Below are 14,232 nucleotides of genomic sequence, written 5' to 3'. Positions count from 1 at the left end.
ATCATAATCGAGAAGTTGATGCATGATCTAAAGAACTTGTGTATAGCAACTTCCAACAGCTAAATACTCTGCTTCAGTAGTTGACAAGACATCACAATTTTGTTTCTTGCTATACCAGGAAATTAGAGCATTCCCCATAATTGGCATGTTACACTAGTACTTTTTCTGTCAATCCTATCACCTGCAAAATCTGCATCCAAAAATCCTTTTAAATCAAAATTGTTAGAATGAGCATACAGTAATCCTAATTCAGTGGTCCCAATAAGATATCTATAAATGCGTTTAACTGCAGTCAGATGAGTTCCTTCGGATCCAAATGAAACCGTGCATACTTATATGCACTGAACATTATATTTGGTCGACTATAAGTGAGATATAGTAAAGATCCAATTATTCCTCTATACATAATTTCATCCATACTTTTTCCATTCTTGTCTTCTTCAAGTGTAGTTGTTGGACTCACTGGAGTTCCAGTAGGCTTTGCATTCTCCACACCAAACTTTGTTATGACTTCGTGGGTATACTTGGTTTGGCTAATGAAAATCCTCTTGGGAGATTGTTTGATTTGCAGTCCAAAAAAGAAGGTTAGCTCTCCCATCATACTCATTTCGAATTCTCCTTTCATAATATGAGCGAATTATTGACATAATACAGAGTTAAGACTCCCAAAAATAATATCATCAACATAAATTTGAGTAATAAGATTACCTGAATTTGAATGATTAAAATAAGGTTGTGTCAATATTACCTTGTCTGAAACCTTAATTTAGGAGAAAAGAGCTTAGTCTTTCATACCAGGCTCGAGGGGCTTGCTTGAGTTTGTATAGAGCTTTAGACAACTTGAATACATGATTTGGAAAGATATTACTTACAAAACCAGGAGTTTGTTCCACGTATACTTCTTCAGAGATATATCCATTGAGGAAGGCGCTTTTTACATCCATTTGAAATAACCTGAATCCTTTATGAGCAACAAAGGCAAGTAGTATTCGAATGGATTCTAATCTTGCTACAGGTGCAAATGTTTTATTGTAGTCGATTTCCTCTTGCTGAGAGTAACCTTGAGCAACTAGCCTTGCTTTATTACGAACTACTTGATTAGATTCATTCAGCTTCTTTTTAAAAACCCATTTAGTTCCTACAATGGAAGCATTTGATGGTTTTGGAACCAAATTCACACTTTATTTCTTTCAAATTGATCAAGTTCATATTTCATATCTTTGACCCAATAGTCATCTTTAAGGGCTTCATCAACCTTTCTTGACTCAAGTTGTGATGTTAAGGCCATGTGAGAGTTGAGCTTTTGAGATCTTCTAGTAGTGATACCTTCTGGATTTCCAATAATGAACTTGTGGGGATATCTAGGTTCACTTTTCCATTTATTTCGAACACTTGTGATTGGCTACTTTTCCAAAGTGGTTGGTTGTTTAGTAGAAGATGGTTCCTGGATTTGAATGTGCTCCTCAGTTGACTGATTTTGCTGATTAGTCGACTGATTGTGATTGTCTTTTCCTGTAACAACAGACTTTGGGACAAGAGAGATTTTCTCATCTTCAGGAAGTTTTTCATTCCTTAAGAGAGGGTTAGTATCCACAAAAATAACATGAATTGATTCTTCAATGCATAAAGTTCTTTTAATAAAAACTTTATATGCTCTACTTGAGGGAGAATATCCAAGAAAAATACCTTCGTCACTTTTTGGATCAGACTTACCCAAGTTTTCTTTTCCATTATTGTGAATGAAGCATTTGCATCCAACTGGGTGAAAGTAACTGATGTTGGGTTTCTTCTCATTTCATAGCTCATATGGAGTCTTTTTAAGAATGGGTCGAATCAGACATCTGTTAATAATATGACATGTTGTGCTTAACCTGCCCAGAAGTGGTGAGGTAAAGAGTTTTCCACAATCATGGTTATTGCCATGTCCAGCAAAGTTCTGTTTTTATGTTCTACCACTCCATTCTGTCGAGGTGATCTTGGCGAAGAGAAGTTGTGAGAGATACCTTGAACATTACAAATGTTTTCAAAGGTTTTGCTTTCGAACTTTCCTACATTGGTCACCTTTGATAGTAGAAATGTAATATCCCTTTCACGTTATACCTTCTTACGGAAGACTTCAAAATTTCTTAGGGCTTTATCTTTATGACTTAGAAAAATAACCCAAGTGAAAGAGAAAAATCATCTACGATAACAAAAATATATTTTCTACCACCAATACTAGTAGTTCTAGTTGGACCATACAAATCCATATGCAAGAGTCGAAGAGGTTTAGTAGTAGAAACAATATTTTTGATTTTAAAAGATGAACAAGTTTGTTTTCCTAATTTACATGCATCACAAATATGATCTTTTGAAAAATATAGTTTTAGAAGACCAATAACAAGATCGTGTTTGGAAAGTTTTTGAATAGTATGCATGCTAGCATGGCCAAGCTTTTTATCCCATACCTAGGGATCATCAATCATAGAAGCTAGACAAATTTGATTATCAAGACTATCTATGTTACTGATAGTATAGACATTCATGTCTCTATTTCCAAAAAGAATAACTTTACCTGATTCGTCTTCAATAAACCAACCATATTTTTTAAATCGAACCTCATAGTCATTGTCACATAGTTGACTGATACTGAGAAGGTTGTAACCAACTTCATCAACCAGGTATACTTCGTCTACATCACATATTGAACTGAGAGGGACTCTTCCAACTCCAATTACATTCCCTTTTGATTTGACTCCAAACGTGACAATTCCTCAATCTAATTTGGTGACCATCTTGAACAGTTGTTTGTCACCAGTCATATGTCTGGAACATGCGTGATCAAGATACCATTTCCCTTTTCTATTCTTCTTGTGTTGTTCTTGCAAAAAAAAAATTACTTGTTTTTAGGTACCCAAGTTTGCTTGGGTCCTGAATGGTTAGTGTTCTGAGTATTAACTTGACTAAAGGGCTTGGGTCGCCAAACCCATCTCCTGTTAAACCTGCAATGGTTAGAGGTATGACCGAGTTTTCCACAGTAGAAACATGAGGGACTATTAGAATTTTCAGAGCCTTTTTTTCCTTTGATTCTAAACCTGCAATGGTTAGAGATGTGCCCATTTTTACCACATTTAGTACATGAAGAAGGATTTCTAGTTCTAGTTGGAGATTTATGAGGAACAAACCAATTTGATCTAACTGAACTATGACTGATGGATTTTCTTAATCCATTCAGTTGAAGTTGAAGTTGAAGTTCATTAACTTCATCTTGAAGCATATCTCTCTCAATTTCACATACTTTTAACTTCAAAGCCCAATCTTTCTTTTCTCTTTGAATTTTCGAAGTTCATTAAGAACTTTCTCAATATCTGCAAGAGAAATGTCAATAAATTCTTGAAATTCACGACAGTTAGGACATGTAGGAAGACGTACCTTACTTGTAGCTTCGTCTGCCATGAGACCAAGTTCACCTGAGTCTTCATTGATATCTTCATTGATGGCCATAAAGCACATGTTGGCAATTTCTTCGTGATCAGATTCTTATTCATTACTCCAAGCTAAAAAGGATTTCTTCTTTTGAAATTTCCTACTAAGTTTCTTTTTAAATTCAGGGCATTCAGCTTAAATGTGTCCATGTTTTCTACATTCATAGCATCTTCCATCATTTTTATCATTATCATTGTTCATCCTTCCTTTTCTGAAGTTTGATTTACCTCTCATGCTATTTCTATTTTTCCTCATCAGGCTTGTTACAACTTGAGAGAGCTAGCTATATTTTCATCTTGTTCTCCTCCTTCCTCTTCTTCTTCATTTTCTGGTTCAGCCACAGTTACTTTGAGTGCAACTATCTTCTTCTTTTCTTGTTGAATCTTTCTGTCTTAGTGTGTTTTCTCAAATGCAATTAGATCACCTCTAAGTTCATCATAAGATATTTTATCAAGATCCTAACATTTCAAAGCAATAACTTTGGGTTGCTAAATTGTGGGAAGACTTCTCAGATTTTTTTTTACATGTTCTCCTCTTTTGATTGGCCTACCAAATGATTTTAAGTCTCCAAGGATTTTGCTGAACCTGGAAAACATTTCCTCTACTGATTCTCCATCCTTCATTTGAAATAATTCATAGTCTCGAACTAAGAGATTGATCCTTGTTTCTTTCACTTTGTTGGTTCCTTCATATGTGACCTCTAATTTATCCCACATTTCCTTTGCAATTTCATAGCTTGATATCTTTTCATATTCTTCTCCACTCATAGCATTGTACAACAGACATTTTGACTTCGCATTCACTGTTGTGATGGCTGATTGTTCTTCAGTGTAATCATCTAAATCAAGAAGATCAGTTGATACTATGACTTGACCATTTTCATCTTTCTTTGGCGGAATTTGAAGATTTTCCTTTTTTATCACGCGCCAAACTTTAATGTCATATGACATAATGTAGGTCTCCATGCGTACTTTCCAGTGAGAAAAGTGCTGACCGTTGAAATACGGGGGTAGTACCTGAGAAGTTCCGTCTTGGAATAGCGCTCCAACGACTGTATTTTATCCCATGATCTTTTCTCACTTGTTGTTAAGCAAAATTCGTGAGCCTTGATCTAATACCAATTGAAAGTACAAGAGGGGGAGGAGGTAAATTGTAACTGATTTAAAAATCTTAGTTGACTAAGTATGAGTTTAGTTGACTAGACTTTGTGCAGTGATTGATTCTAATAGAGATAAACTAAATGAGCAGAAAGATAAAGAAGACACAATAATTTTTATACTGGTTCAATATCGGTGTGGTACCTACATCCAGTTCCCTTGGGTCACAAAAGTTCTCTTAGATCTTTGATGAATGTTTGCAGAAATGATGATTTTAGTTCATTCACCTCCAACGATATACAACAACAATAATTATTTCCAAAGTTGACACAACTCTCGTTTTGTGTTCTGACTCTTCCTATATTTTGTGATACTTGTAGACTCAAGAATACAATGTTTGTATAAGAACTAGAAAGGCTTAGAAACAGATGATGTAGTTGTGTGATCGAATTCTTGAGTTTTCCAATCTTCTTATAGGAGTGTTTTGATTGGCCGTTGCAGATTTACCCTTGATTGAGGCACAAAATATTCTAAGACATTTGACCCAAGGGGTGCCTCCAAATCCTGCACAAGGGATGGGATGGATTCTTTTACGTCCTTCCTTTTCATATACATAATCAAGGGAGCAATTTGTGGCTTGACTTGATCGAGCAATCTTCAGTATCTCCAGATTCCAAATCAATCCTTGATGTAGGGCCTGACTTCCTTTAACAGCTGCAATTGATTTGTTTCCTTTTTGATACCCTTAATACTATTTGATTTAGCATTGTTTTGACTTTTTTTTGGAGCATGTGCTTGATTTTGTTTCCTTTTTTATGGCCTTGACATCTTTTGATTTAGCATTGTTCTTTCTGCATTTGATCTTGTTTCCTTTCTGATGTCCTTAATAAAAAGGACTTCCTTTGATGTAGTACTATCCTCCTAATTTCCTACAATTAACTGGATTAAATGGAATCACTTAGATTTGCACTATTGTCATCATTGAAACTTTGGTGTAACACCCTGTTCACAAGAACGTTCGATGGCCCACTCACCATATGCTTGGGGCCGGGAGACACCAAATATGTTTTGAGGGAAGTTTACGAAGGTACCTGCGAAATCCATTCGGGAGCAAAATCTTTGGTTCCTAAGATAATCAGAGTCGACTATTACTAGATCGACATGGAGAAAGATGCAAAGGACCTTGTACGGAAATGCGACGACTATTAGAGGCATGCACCAATGATCCATCAACCCCGCGAGTTACTGCATTCAGTCTTTTCGCCTCAGCTTTTCATGAAACGTGGAAGGGACATTGTTGGTCCCCTGCCATGGGCACCCAATAAGGCTCAATTTATACTATTTATGAACGACTATTTCTCTAAGTGGGTCGAAGCTCAAGCATCCGAGAAGGTCCGGGAAAAAATAAGTCATCGATTTCATTTGGAACCACATAATATGTCGGTTCGGTATACCAGAAAAGATAGTATGTGATAATAGGAAGCAGTTCATCGGTAGCAAGGTAAGAAAATTTTTCGAGGACCATAAGATTAAAACGATCTTGTCAACACCCTATCACCCTAGTGGAACGGATAGGCATAATCTACGAACAAGATCATACTTCAAAACCTTAAGAAAAGGTTGACCGATGCCAAAGGAAAATGGAAGGAAATTTTTCCCGAAGTCTTATGGGCATACCGTACAACCTCAAAATCTAGCACCGAGGCAACTCCGTTTTTGTTGGTCTACGATGCTGAAACAACTAATAATGGTTAAGTTGGGAGAACCGAGCCTCAGGTTCCGATATGCAATCGAAGAGTCAATCAGTGAGGTCTTGAGCACGAGCCTGGAACTATTGGATAAGAGGCGCGAGGCTACCCTAGTCCGGTTGGCAGCCCAGAAACCATAGATAGAAAGATATTACAATCAAAGATCCAGCCTACGACACTTCGATGCCGGGGACTTGGTGTTAAGGAAAGTAACTATGAATACTCGGAACCCGAACGAAGGGAAGCTGGGACCGAATTGGGAAGGACCATATCGAGTCATCGGTATTACCGGTAAGGGTTTATATAAACTTGGAGTTGGAAACAGTGCACACCTACTAAACAACTGGAACATGACCCACTTAAAATGTTACTACTGCTAAGGTACGACCTCATTCACTTTTTTTATATTACGAAATGGGACAACACTTGTAGGCAACAACAAAAGGAGAATGTAGTCGCTAGGTCTGAAAGCACGCGTTCCACTCTTTTTCCCTTGAACTGATTTTGTCCCAAATGGATTTTTCGGCAAGGTTTTTAATGAGGCAACAGTAAATCATGATAACTTAGAGTCAAATATTATTTTTAAATCGGAGTCAATGGTCGCATCAACAGTATCAAAGCCCTCTCGAAGATCGACCTTGAATACTGGGGGCCATTACCCTCGGGTCAGGATTTTTAGCAAGGGAGGAAACTTTGTACTTGAACAGTCTCGGCTCGGTGGTTAGAATTTATTGTAAGGGCCAAACAGTTAAGTGTATCGTGCCCCCGTAGGCCACCCCATCCATACTACAAGCTTTTACACGCTTACAATCGTGTATGTTACGCACAGAAATAAAAGAAAGTTTCTACCTTGATAATACACATTTTAGTTTCTTAAAAGTATCGAGCCTAAGGGCTATTCCTACATGAGAACTATCAAGCCCAAGGGCCACCCTTATTTGAGCCCAAAGGGCTACTCCCACTCGGGGACTGCCATCCGAGACAAGTTCGAGCGGCTCGTATTATTGAAACCCAAAGGCACAAAACCTATTAGGCCATTCCTAAACCTAAAAGGCTACCCTAACAATTGTTCGGAGACGTTCGAAGCCTGTAATCAAAACATAAGGCCTTCAACAAAATTCTAAACCTGTTCAAAGTTTACCCTCGGCAAAGATATAGTCTAAAATAATTTAAACAAGCATCTTGGGGAAATTTTCGGTGACTCTGAGCATCCTCAAGTTCTAGCAAAAATTGCATCAAGGACAGATCTTGTTCGGACCTCCGAAAAATGACTTATTACTACATTTGATTCTATGCTAAGGCATTAGAAATGTTTGCAATTGTAAAAAAATGCTAAAGATAATAGACTTGAAAATTTCCAAAAGGGAAAAACTTAATATATATTTTGGAATGTCTTTACAAAGGCCAATAAAAACGGCCTCTACAAAATATATGTACAAAATACAAAAACAAAAAAAAAAGCCTAAGGCATCTCTGCCTGGTCTTCACTGAAACCTGACTCGTCACCAAAACCTCGGGGCCTTCGAATTCTTCAGAGCCCTCAAAGCCCTCTTTACCTCAAGTCTTTTTGCCTCTTTGATCTCGGCAGATAGGTCGAAGACTCGTGCATGTATTTTTTTGAGGTCCTCCCTTCGAGATAATCACCTTACGTACTCAGCAGTAGTCTTTAGGTGGGCCTCAGTTGCTTCAATATCGGCCTTGTGTTGGGCCACCATCTCGTCAGCATCAGCCAAGGTTGCTTCCAACTTGGACCTCGTTATTTCAAGCTCCTTGCCAATGGCATCCCATTTAGTGATGGCCGAGCCCAGTTTGAGCTTGGAGGTCCTCATTTTGTCGAGCCTGTACATCGGCCTTATCCTTTGCCACCCGAAGCTAAACTTCCACAGAAAACAGCTTGGCCTAGGCAGTCTCCTTCTCCGAGGCCAAGAGGTCCATCTTGTTTTTCCACCCGTCGGCCATCACTTGGATCTCATCCATCTCCTTGCAGAGTTGATAGATCTTCTGCTGGACCTGTGAAGTATTGTTGTTAGCCTCTGCGACCGGACCTTCGTTTCTAACTTCAAAAAACTTTACCTTTTCCACCAAGTTGTCATGTTCCTACCTTAAGGCCGATGCCTCTTTCTGAGCCGCATCTAGCTCGGCCTAGAGGTTCTTGGTGACCCCTTCCTTCTGCTCGCTACCTTGATATAGAGCTCGAGTTGACTGACTTCAACTCGGTATCGAAGGAAACTCTCGTGATGAAGTATCAAGGCCTGTAAAAAGGCAAAAAAACGTAAGATACATCAAACACAGATAGTAATAGATATATTGGAGGGAACGATGCCTTACTCGGTTTAGTGCGTACTGCACCTCATTGAAAAGGTATATGTATGTTTATCACTTTTTTTTGCCTGGTCCTCCTCGGTCACCAGGCATCGTAGAGCTAGCTACCCCCACATGAGAGGACAAAACCCGGGCATCCTTCGAGATGGTTAGTATAAGCGATCTCTTAAAATCGAGGTCCACAATCATAGAGGGGAACTGATTGACCAATTTCGAGGTCGAGCTCAGCCCGCCAGCTTCCAAGGAAGTGTTTTTTTGGGACTTCTAGGTCGCCCAGCCCAGAGAATTCCTCCAAAGCGGATGAGTCCACACCATCAAAAAAGAGTGAAGGGGATCTTTCGCACCCTGGTCCCACTCATTGGATTTCTCCTTCCTCGCTTGGGCTTCCTCAAGTAATAAACTCGATGTAGGAGGGCATCCCAGAGATCTCAATTATGTCAGGAGCTTCTTTTGGAGCAGATATGGCACCTTGGGAAGTTTCACCCAGGGTATCCACTTAGGGATTTTGAGTTAGAGGGGGGTCGATCTCATGAGTCTCCCCCTCGGATGCTCCTAGTCCCAGGGATAGGTCATTCGTGGGTTACAAAATAGATTCATCCTTCAGTTTGTCCCTAAGTTGGAGAAGGGAGTCGGAGTCTAGCATGAGGGAACTGGAGCCCGGCCTAGGATTGCAGACCACCCATTTCTTTGGTTTCTTCACCTCAGAGCCCGGGGAGCCTAAGGGTTTTCTCTTCCTCTTCTTTTTTCCCTCCGTGGCAGCAATGGAGGGATCAATGGATGGGGGCACATCTTCGTCCCCTTCCAAAGGCCTAAGTTCAGTGGTCTTAGGCAAACCTGCAATAACAAAGAGGGAATATGAGTTAATAGAATAAAAGGTGAAGACATAGTGTTGGCTACTCGGAAAGAGGCCTTACCATGAGAACGTGCCTCCCATCGGCCCTTCGAGAGTCCACTCCATGTGCGCTCGAAGTATGACATTTGAGTATATATCCCATCGATCCACTCTTTTAACGGGGGAACTGCATTCGGAATCTGGGCGACAACTGCACAACCATAAACATGAATGAGAAGACAAAAATTAAAGAAAGAGAATTTTGATGTTTGAAGAGGAAATTTAACTTATGAGATGCATTCCACTTCTCGGGAAATGGCATGTATTCCGGGGGGATCGAATCCTCGGTCTTCACTCGGACAAAGCGTCCCTGCCAGCTCCGATCTCGGTCTTCGCCGATACTAAAGAAGGGGCCTTGCTGGCCCGACGAGTAAGCTTGATTAGTCCCCCTCGGAACATCTGGGGACTGTATAATCGAAGTAGGTGGTCAATCGTGAACTGACAAGATTCGGTCTTATTCACGAAGTAGCGGTATAGGGTCACGATCCTCCCCAATGATAGGTGAATTTTCCCGAGGCACACCTCGTACCTCTTGCAAAAGTCTAGAATGATCGGGTCTATCGGGCCCAATGTGAGGGGGTAAGTGTAAACACTTAAATACCCCTCCATGTGGGTAGTGACGGCATCCTCGGGCCTAGGGACTACTACATTCTTGCCTTCCTTATTGCAGTTTTTATGAATATGGGAAGAACATCTTCTGTCACAGAACATATATACCTCGAGACTCCTTCACCCCGATCCTATTTGCGTGAGGGCTTCTCAACTTTAAGTCATCTGCAACGGAGCAACCCCTGGGAATGAACGTCGACAAGGGAGGCTCGGAGGCCGATTAGTTAGCAGCCACAACGAGGGAAGTCGTTTCGAGGGCAACCACCTCAGGGGAAACCGCTTCAGTACAACGACCGATTGAGAAGATGAAGAGGCAACTTGTTGGGGAACGATTTTCGATGTTCTGGCCATTGTCATATGGGGGAGTGTTTGAAAATTTGAGTAAAGAATGCAAAGTTTTCGAAAAACGTGTTTTGGAGATGAAGAACAGAGTATGAGGATTTGAGGAAAATCTAAGCTGAAATCTCGAGATTGCAATGGAAATTGAAGAACAAGGATGAAGATATGAAAGTTTGAAGAAGGTTTGATGATGGCTGGAAAGCTCGAAGGTAGTGACTTGGTCAAAAAGTAGAAAAAGGACGAAAGGAGGAAGCTTTATAGGGAATCAACCGATGCTACGCATTCGGAGGTAACCTGTTGGTGAGCGACACTACTATATAAAAGGGAAAGCTTATTATTCATGACGTACATTGTAACACGCATATCAAGGCAATTTATTTTACTTCTCTTTGTTGTTCAAAATTCTTACTTTTGTTCTTAAGTTCTTCATAAGTACAAGCTTGGAATCAAGGACAGGTTCCTCATCAAGCCACCAACCGAGCTCGGAATCACTCTTATTGTTGGTTTTGGCTGTTTATTACGTCCCTCATTTGCTTAATCTAACGTCATTTATCACTTGTATTAAATTAATCCACATATCCTTAAAACCACATATAACTTCAATTGTTATCCGCTTTTTAGGGTAAACACTAGGGTTTCCACGTCCATAGAAGTTTTATTGAGTGAGAATTTGAACTAGTTATATTGCACTGATGCTATAAATGTTTTACCAAACATCTAATTAAATATAAAGGAATCATATTACTGTACCTTTTGATGATCGTTATTCGTAAAATATTATTGTGAGCGAGGGACTCTCCCTAAAGTTTTATTGCTCCTTTTCTACCATTTTTAAGGGGTTTTCGATAATATATGGCACATGAATCATATTTAATGAGGGGGTTGGTTCTATGGAATATGGCTAGACTTTGGTGTAATTAGGCAATACCCTCTCGAGTCGTTTTCATAGCTGCAAACTCAAGCTGTATTGGAAGAATGATCATTTGCTTTCGAACATTGAAAAGGAAAGGACTACCGTTGTACACCCACCTTTCTTGAGCGCAATACATTGAACTTCGTGTGTAGTTCTAATTCATACTTTTCATCCTTGTCAACATCCTAGACTTTGGGAGAGTCAATTGACTGTTTGCTCTCCCACTCGGGAGAGGCTGATCCAGATTTAATTTTTGTGAGCTTAACTTCTAAATTTATTATATTTTTAAAATTAAGGCTTATATATTACTTGTTACGATTTTAGTAAATTTTTATATATAAATCTATGCATTCAACAAAGAGTAGGTTCAGAGAAACCCGATAATAAAATGCTACATCTGTCTCACACCATACAAAAAAAAAAAAAAGGAACAAAAAAAACTTTAATGCGTGTGTATTGTACTGGTGAAGCCAACAGTAGTCCAAAGTGATGAAGAAAGGCTTGAGCCTTTTTGAGGCTATTCAAGAATAATCAAGAAAATTACTTTTCTAGATCTATTTTTAGATCAAATTCAAGATTCATGAAAGTGAAATTGCTAACCACGATTGGGTACGGTCAAATGAATAAGAATCTTCTATCCTTAATCAAACGTCTCGAATTCGAATTATGTAAAGAAAAAAAAATATTGGTAGAGAACATCTTTCCTTTTAATGGGTCTTATGTGACATGAATCAGAGTAAGTCAAGCTACAGTACAGATAGTAAACATTGGATAAGAATAAACCAAAAAAAAAAATGAAATTACATATTCATGCTCTATGTATTCTAAAATATGTAAGATGATAAAAGGGAATATGACTTAAAAAGTAAAATTGGGCAAAGAAATATATATATATATATATATATATATATATATATATATATATATATATATATATATATATAAGACTTTTTATAGATTTTGGGTGCAGGAAAAAGCATATAGGATTAAGACCATTAATTGAGAGAGACAAAGAGAGATCCCTTTGGATTGATATACTATAAGTCATTATACGAGTAAATTAAAATATCTATGAATATTTAAATGTCCTGCCAATTAGGGGAATTAAAATACTACGTAACATTTAAAGAAGGAAAAAATAAATAGATAGAGCAATTTTAAATTTATGAAAGGGTCTAACTCAGCTTTCTTTTCTTCTGCTGTTATAGCACGTGGTCGGTGTATGAACTTCTTAAGGTCGATTAATTAGTCAAAAGAATAAATAAAAAAGAAAGACAGAGACAAATAAGAAGTAGGATATATCCTTTATTTTAAAGTGAAAATACACTACCTTTACAAATCCTTTTCTTTTCATTGCTTGCTTCTTTTTTCTTCCAATCATTCCATTCCTTGTTTGGATGGTTAATGATAGAGCATTTTGTACATAAAATTAGTACTATCATTTCTCTCCTTTTTTTGTTTTGGCTGAATAGATGCACTTCTATTGAAAGCAGTAAAGAGAATTAATGAGTATCATTACAAAAAGGAACAAATCTCGGCGATGTAGTTTCAACCAAGTCTTTGCGATTCTCACATGAGGTATTAACTCCCTTTCGCTTTCATTCTTACCATCAAAATAATACTTTAAAAGTATTTGACTAACTAAAAAAGATTTGATTTAATTATACATATTTAACTTATTTATTGAATAAAATAGTTTGCATTGAGATGTATTCCATTATTTATAGCTTTAACAGTTGTACTATTCAGTTAGTTTGTTAGTTGAGTCGGTTATGTTTCCATTAATTAGTTAGTCGGTTAGTGTTAATAATATTCCTTCTAATTGTGTAGTTGTAGATATACAACATTACAGAGTCAATACAATTGAGACTTTCACTTCTAAGTTCTCTTCTTCTCTGTTCTTGCACATGCCCCTGATTTGGCGCTTCTTCTCCAAGTCTCCATTTCCACCATTGGAGCTCACCTCGAGCTTAATTGCTTCATTATATCACTGATTTTGATATGGTATCCTAGCAGTGGATGATCCGATCCAGTAATTTTACACATACGAAGCTCGTGTAGATCATCGATTGCTCGATCTACACATGTAATTGGAGGTAATTCTTTCTCTCCGCAAAATTAGGGTTAGTAAGTCGTCTCTGTTTCTCTACTTTACTTTCCTTCAAACACTGTTGGTTAAATAATTCTCATGGCTATTGATGACGAAATCGAGCATATTGATGTGGACTCAAACAAAGAGTCCACCATTGACTCGAGCAGTCCCTTGTACATGCATCCATCTGACAATCCTGGTACGATGTTAGTACCAGTTCCTTTTAATGGAGTTGGATACAAGTCTTGGAGACGAAGTGTACTATGTGCACTGTCTGTTAAGAATAAACTAGGATTTATTAATGGAGACTGTAAGAAACTAGATCTGGAGTCTCCAAAGTATAGACGATGGAAGAAGTGTGATGATATGGTCACCTCATGGATTATAAATTCATTGGGGAAGAAAATTACTGATAGTGTGGAGTATGTCAATGATTCTGTTGAGCTGTGGATAGAGTTGGAGGATCGCTATGATCAGACAAATGGTGCAAAGCTATATCAAATTTAAAAGGAGATAAATGATTTGTCACAAGGAGCACTAGATGTTACTGGTAACTGCACCAAAATGAAGAAATTGTGGGAAGACTTTAGCACCTTAAGTGCAAAAACTCAGTGTAGTTGTCAGTGCACATGTGGAGCCAAAGAGAATATGCATAAAGCTGAACAAGACAGACGATTGATTCAGTTTCTCATGGGACCGAATGAGGTGTATTGTGATGAACCAAAAGGTCATCTTATGATTTAAAACTAAATTAT

General features: G+C 38.3%; 1 protein-coding gene across 1 annotated transcript; it reads left to right on the top strand.

Moving 5' to 3' along the window:
• The first annotated feature begins 13,573 nt into the window (after positions 1 to 13,573).
• LOC142180734 (uncharacterized) lies at positions 13,574 to 13,984 on the top strand. Its single transcript, XM_075252801.1, has one exon. The coding sequence runs from the start codon at positions 13,574 to 13,576 to the stop codon at positions 13,982 to 13,984; it is 411 nt and encodes a 136-aa protein (XP_075108902.1).
• Positions 13,985 to 14,232: the final 248 nt, after the last annotated feature.

The sequence above is a fragment of the Nicotiana tabacum genome, chromosome 5 (assembly GCF_000715075.1).
Source record: "Nicotiana tabacum cultivar K326 chromosome 5, ASM71507v2, whole genome shotgun sequence".
In the NCBI taxonomy this organism is placed as follows: Eukaryota; Viridiplantae; Streptophyta; class Magnoliopsida; order Solanales; family Solanaceae; genus Nicotiana; species Nicotiana tabacum.
Note: the sequence above shows the minus strand (reverse complement) of the source record. Positions and strands in the feature narration are given on the sequence as shown.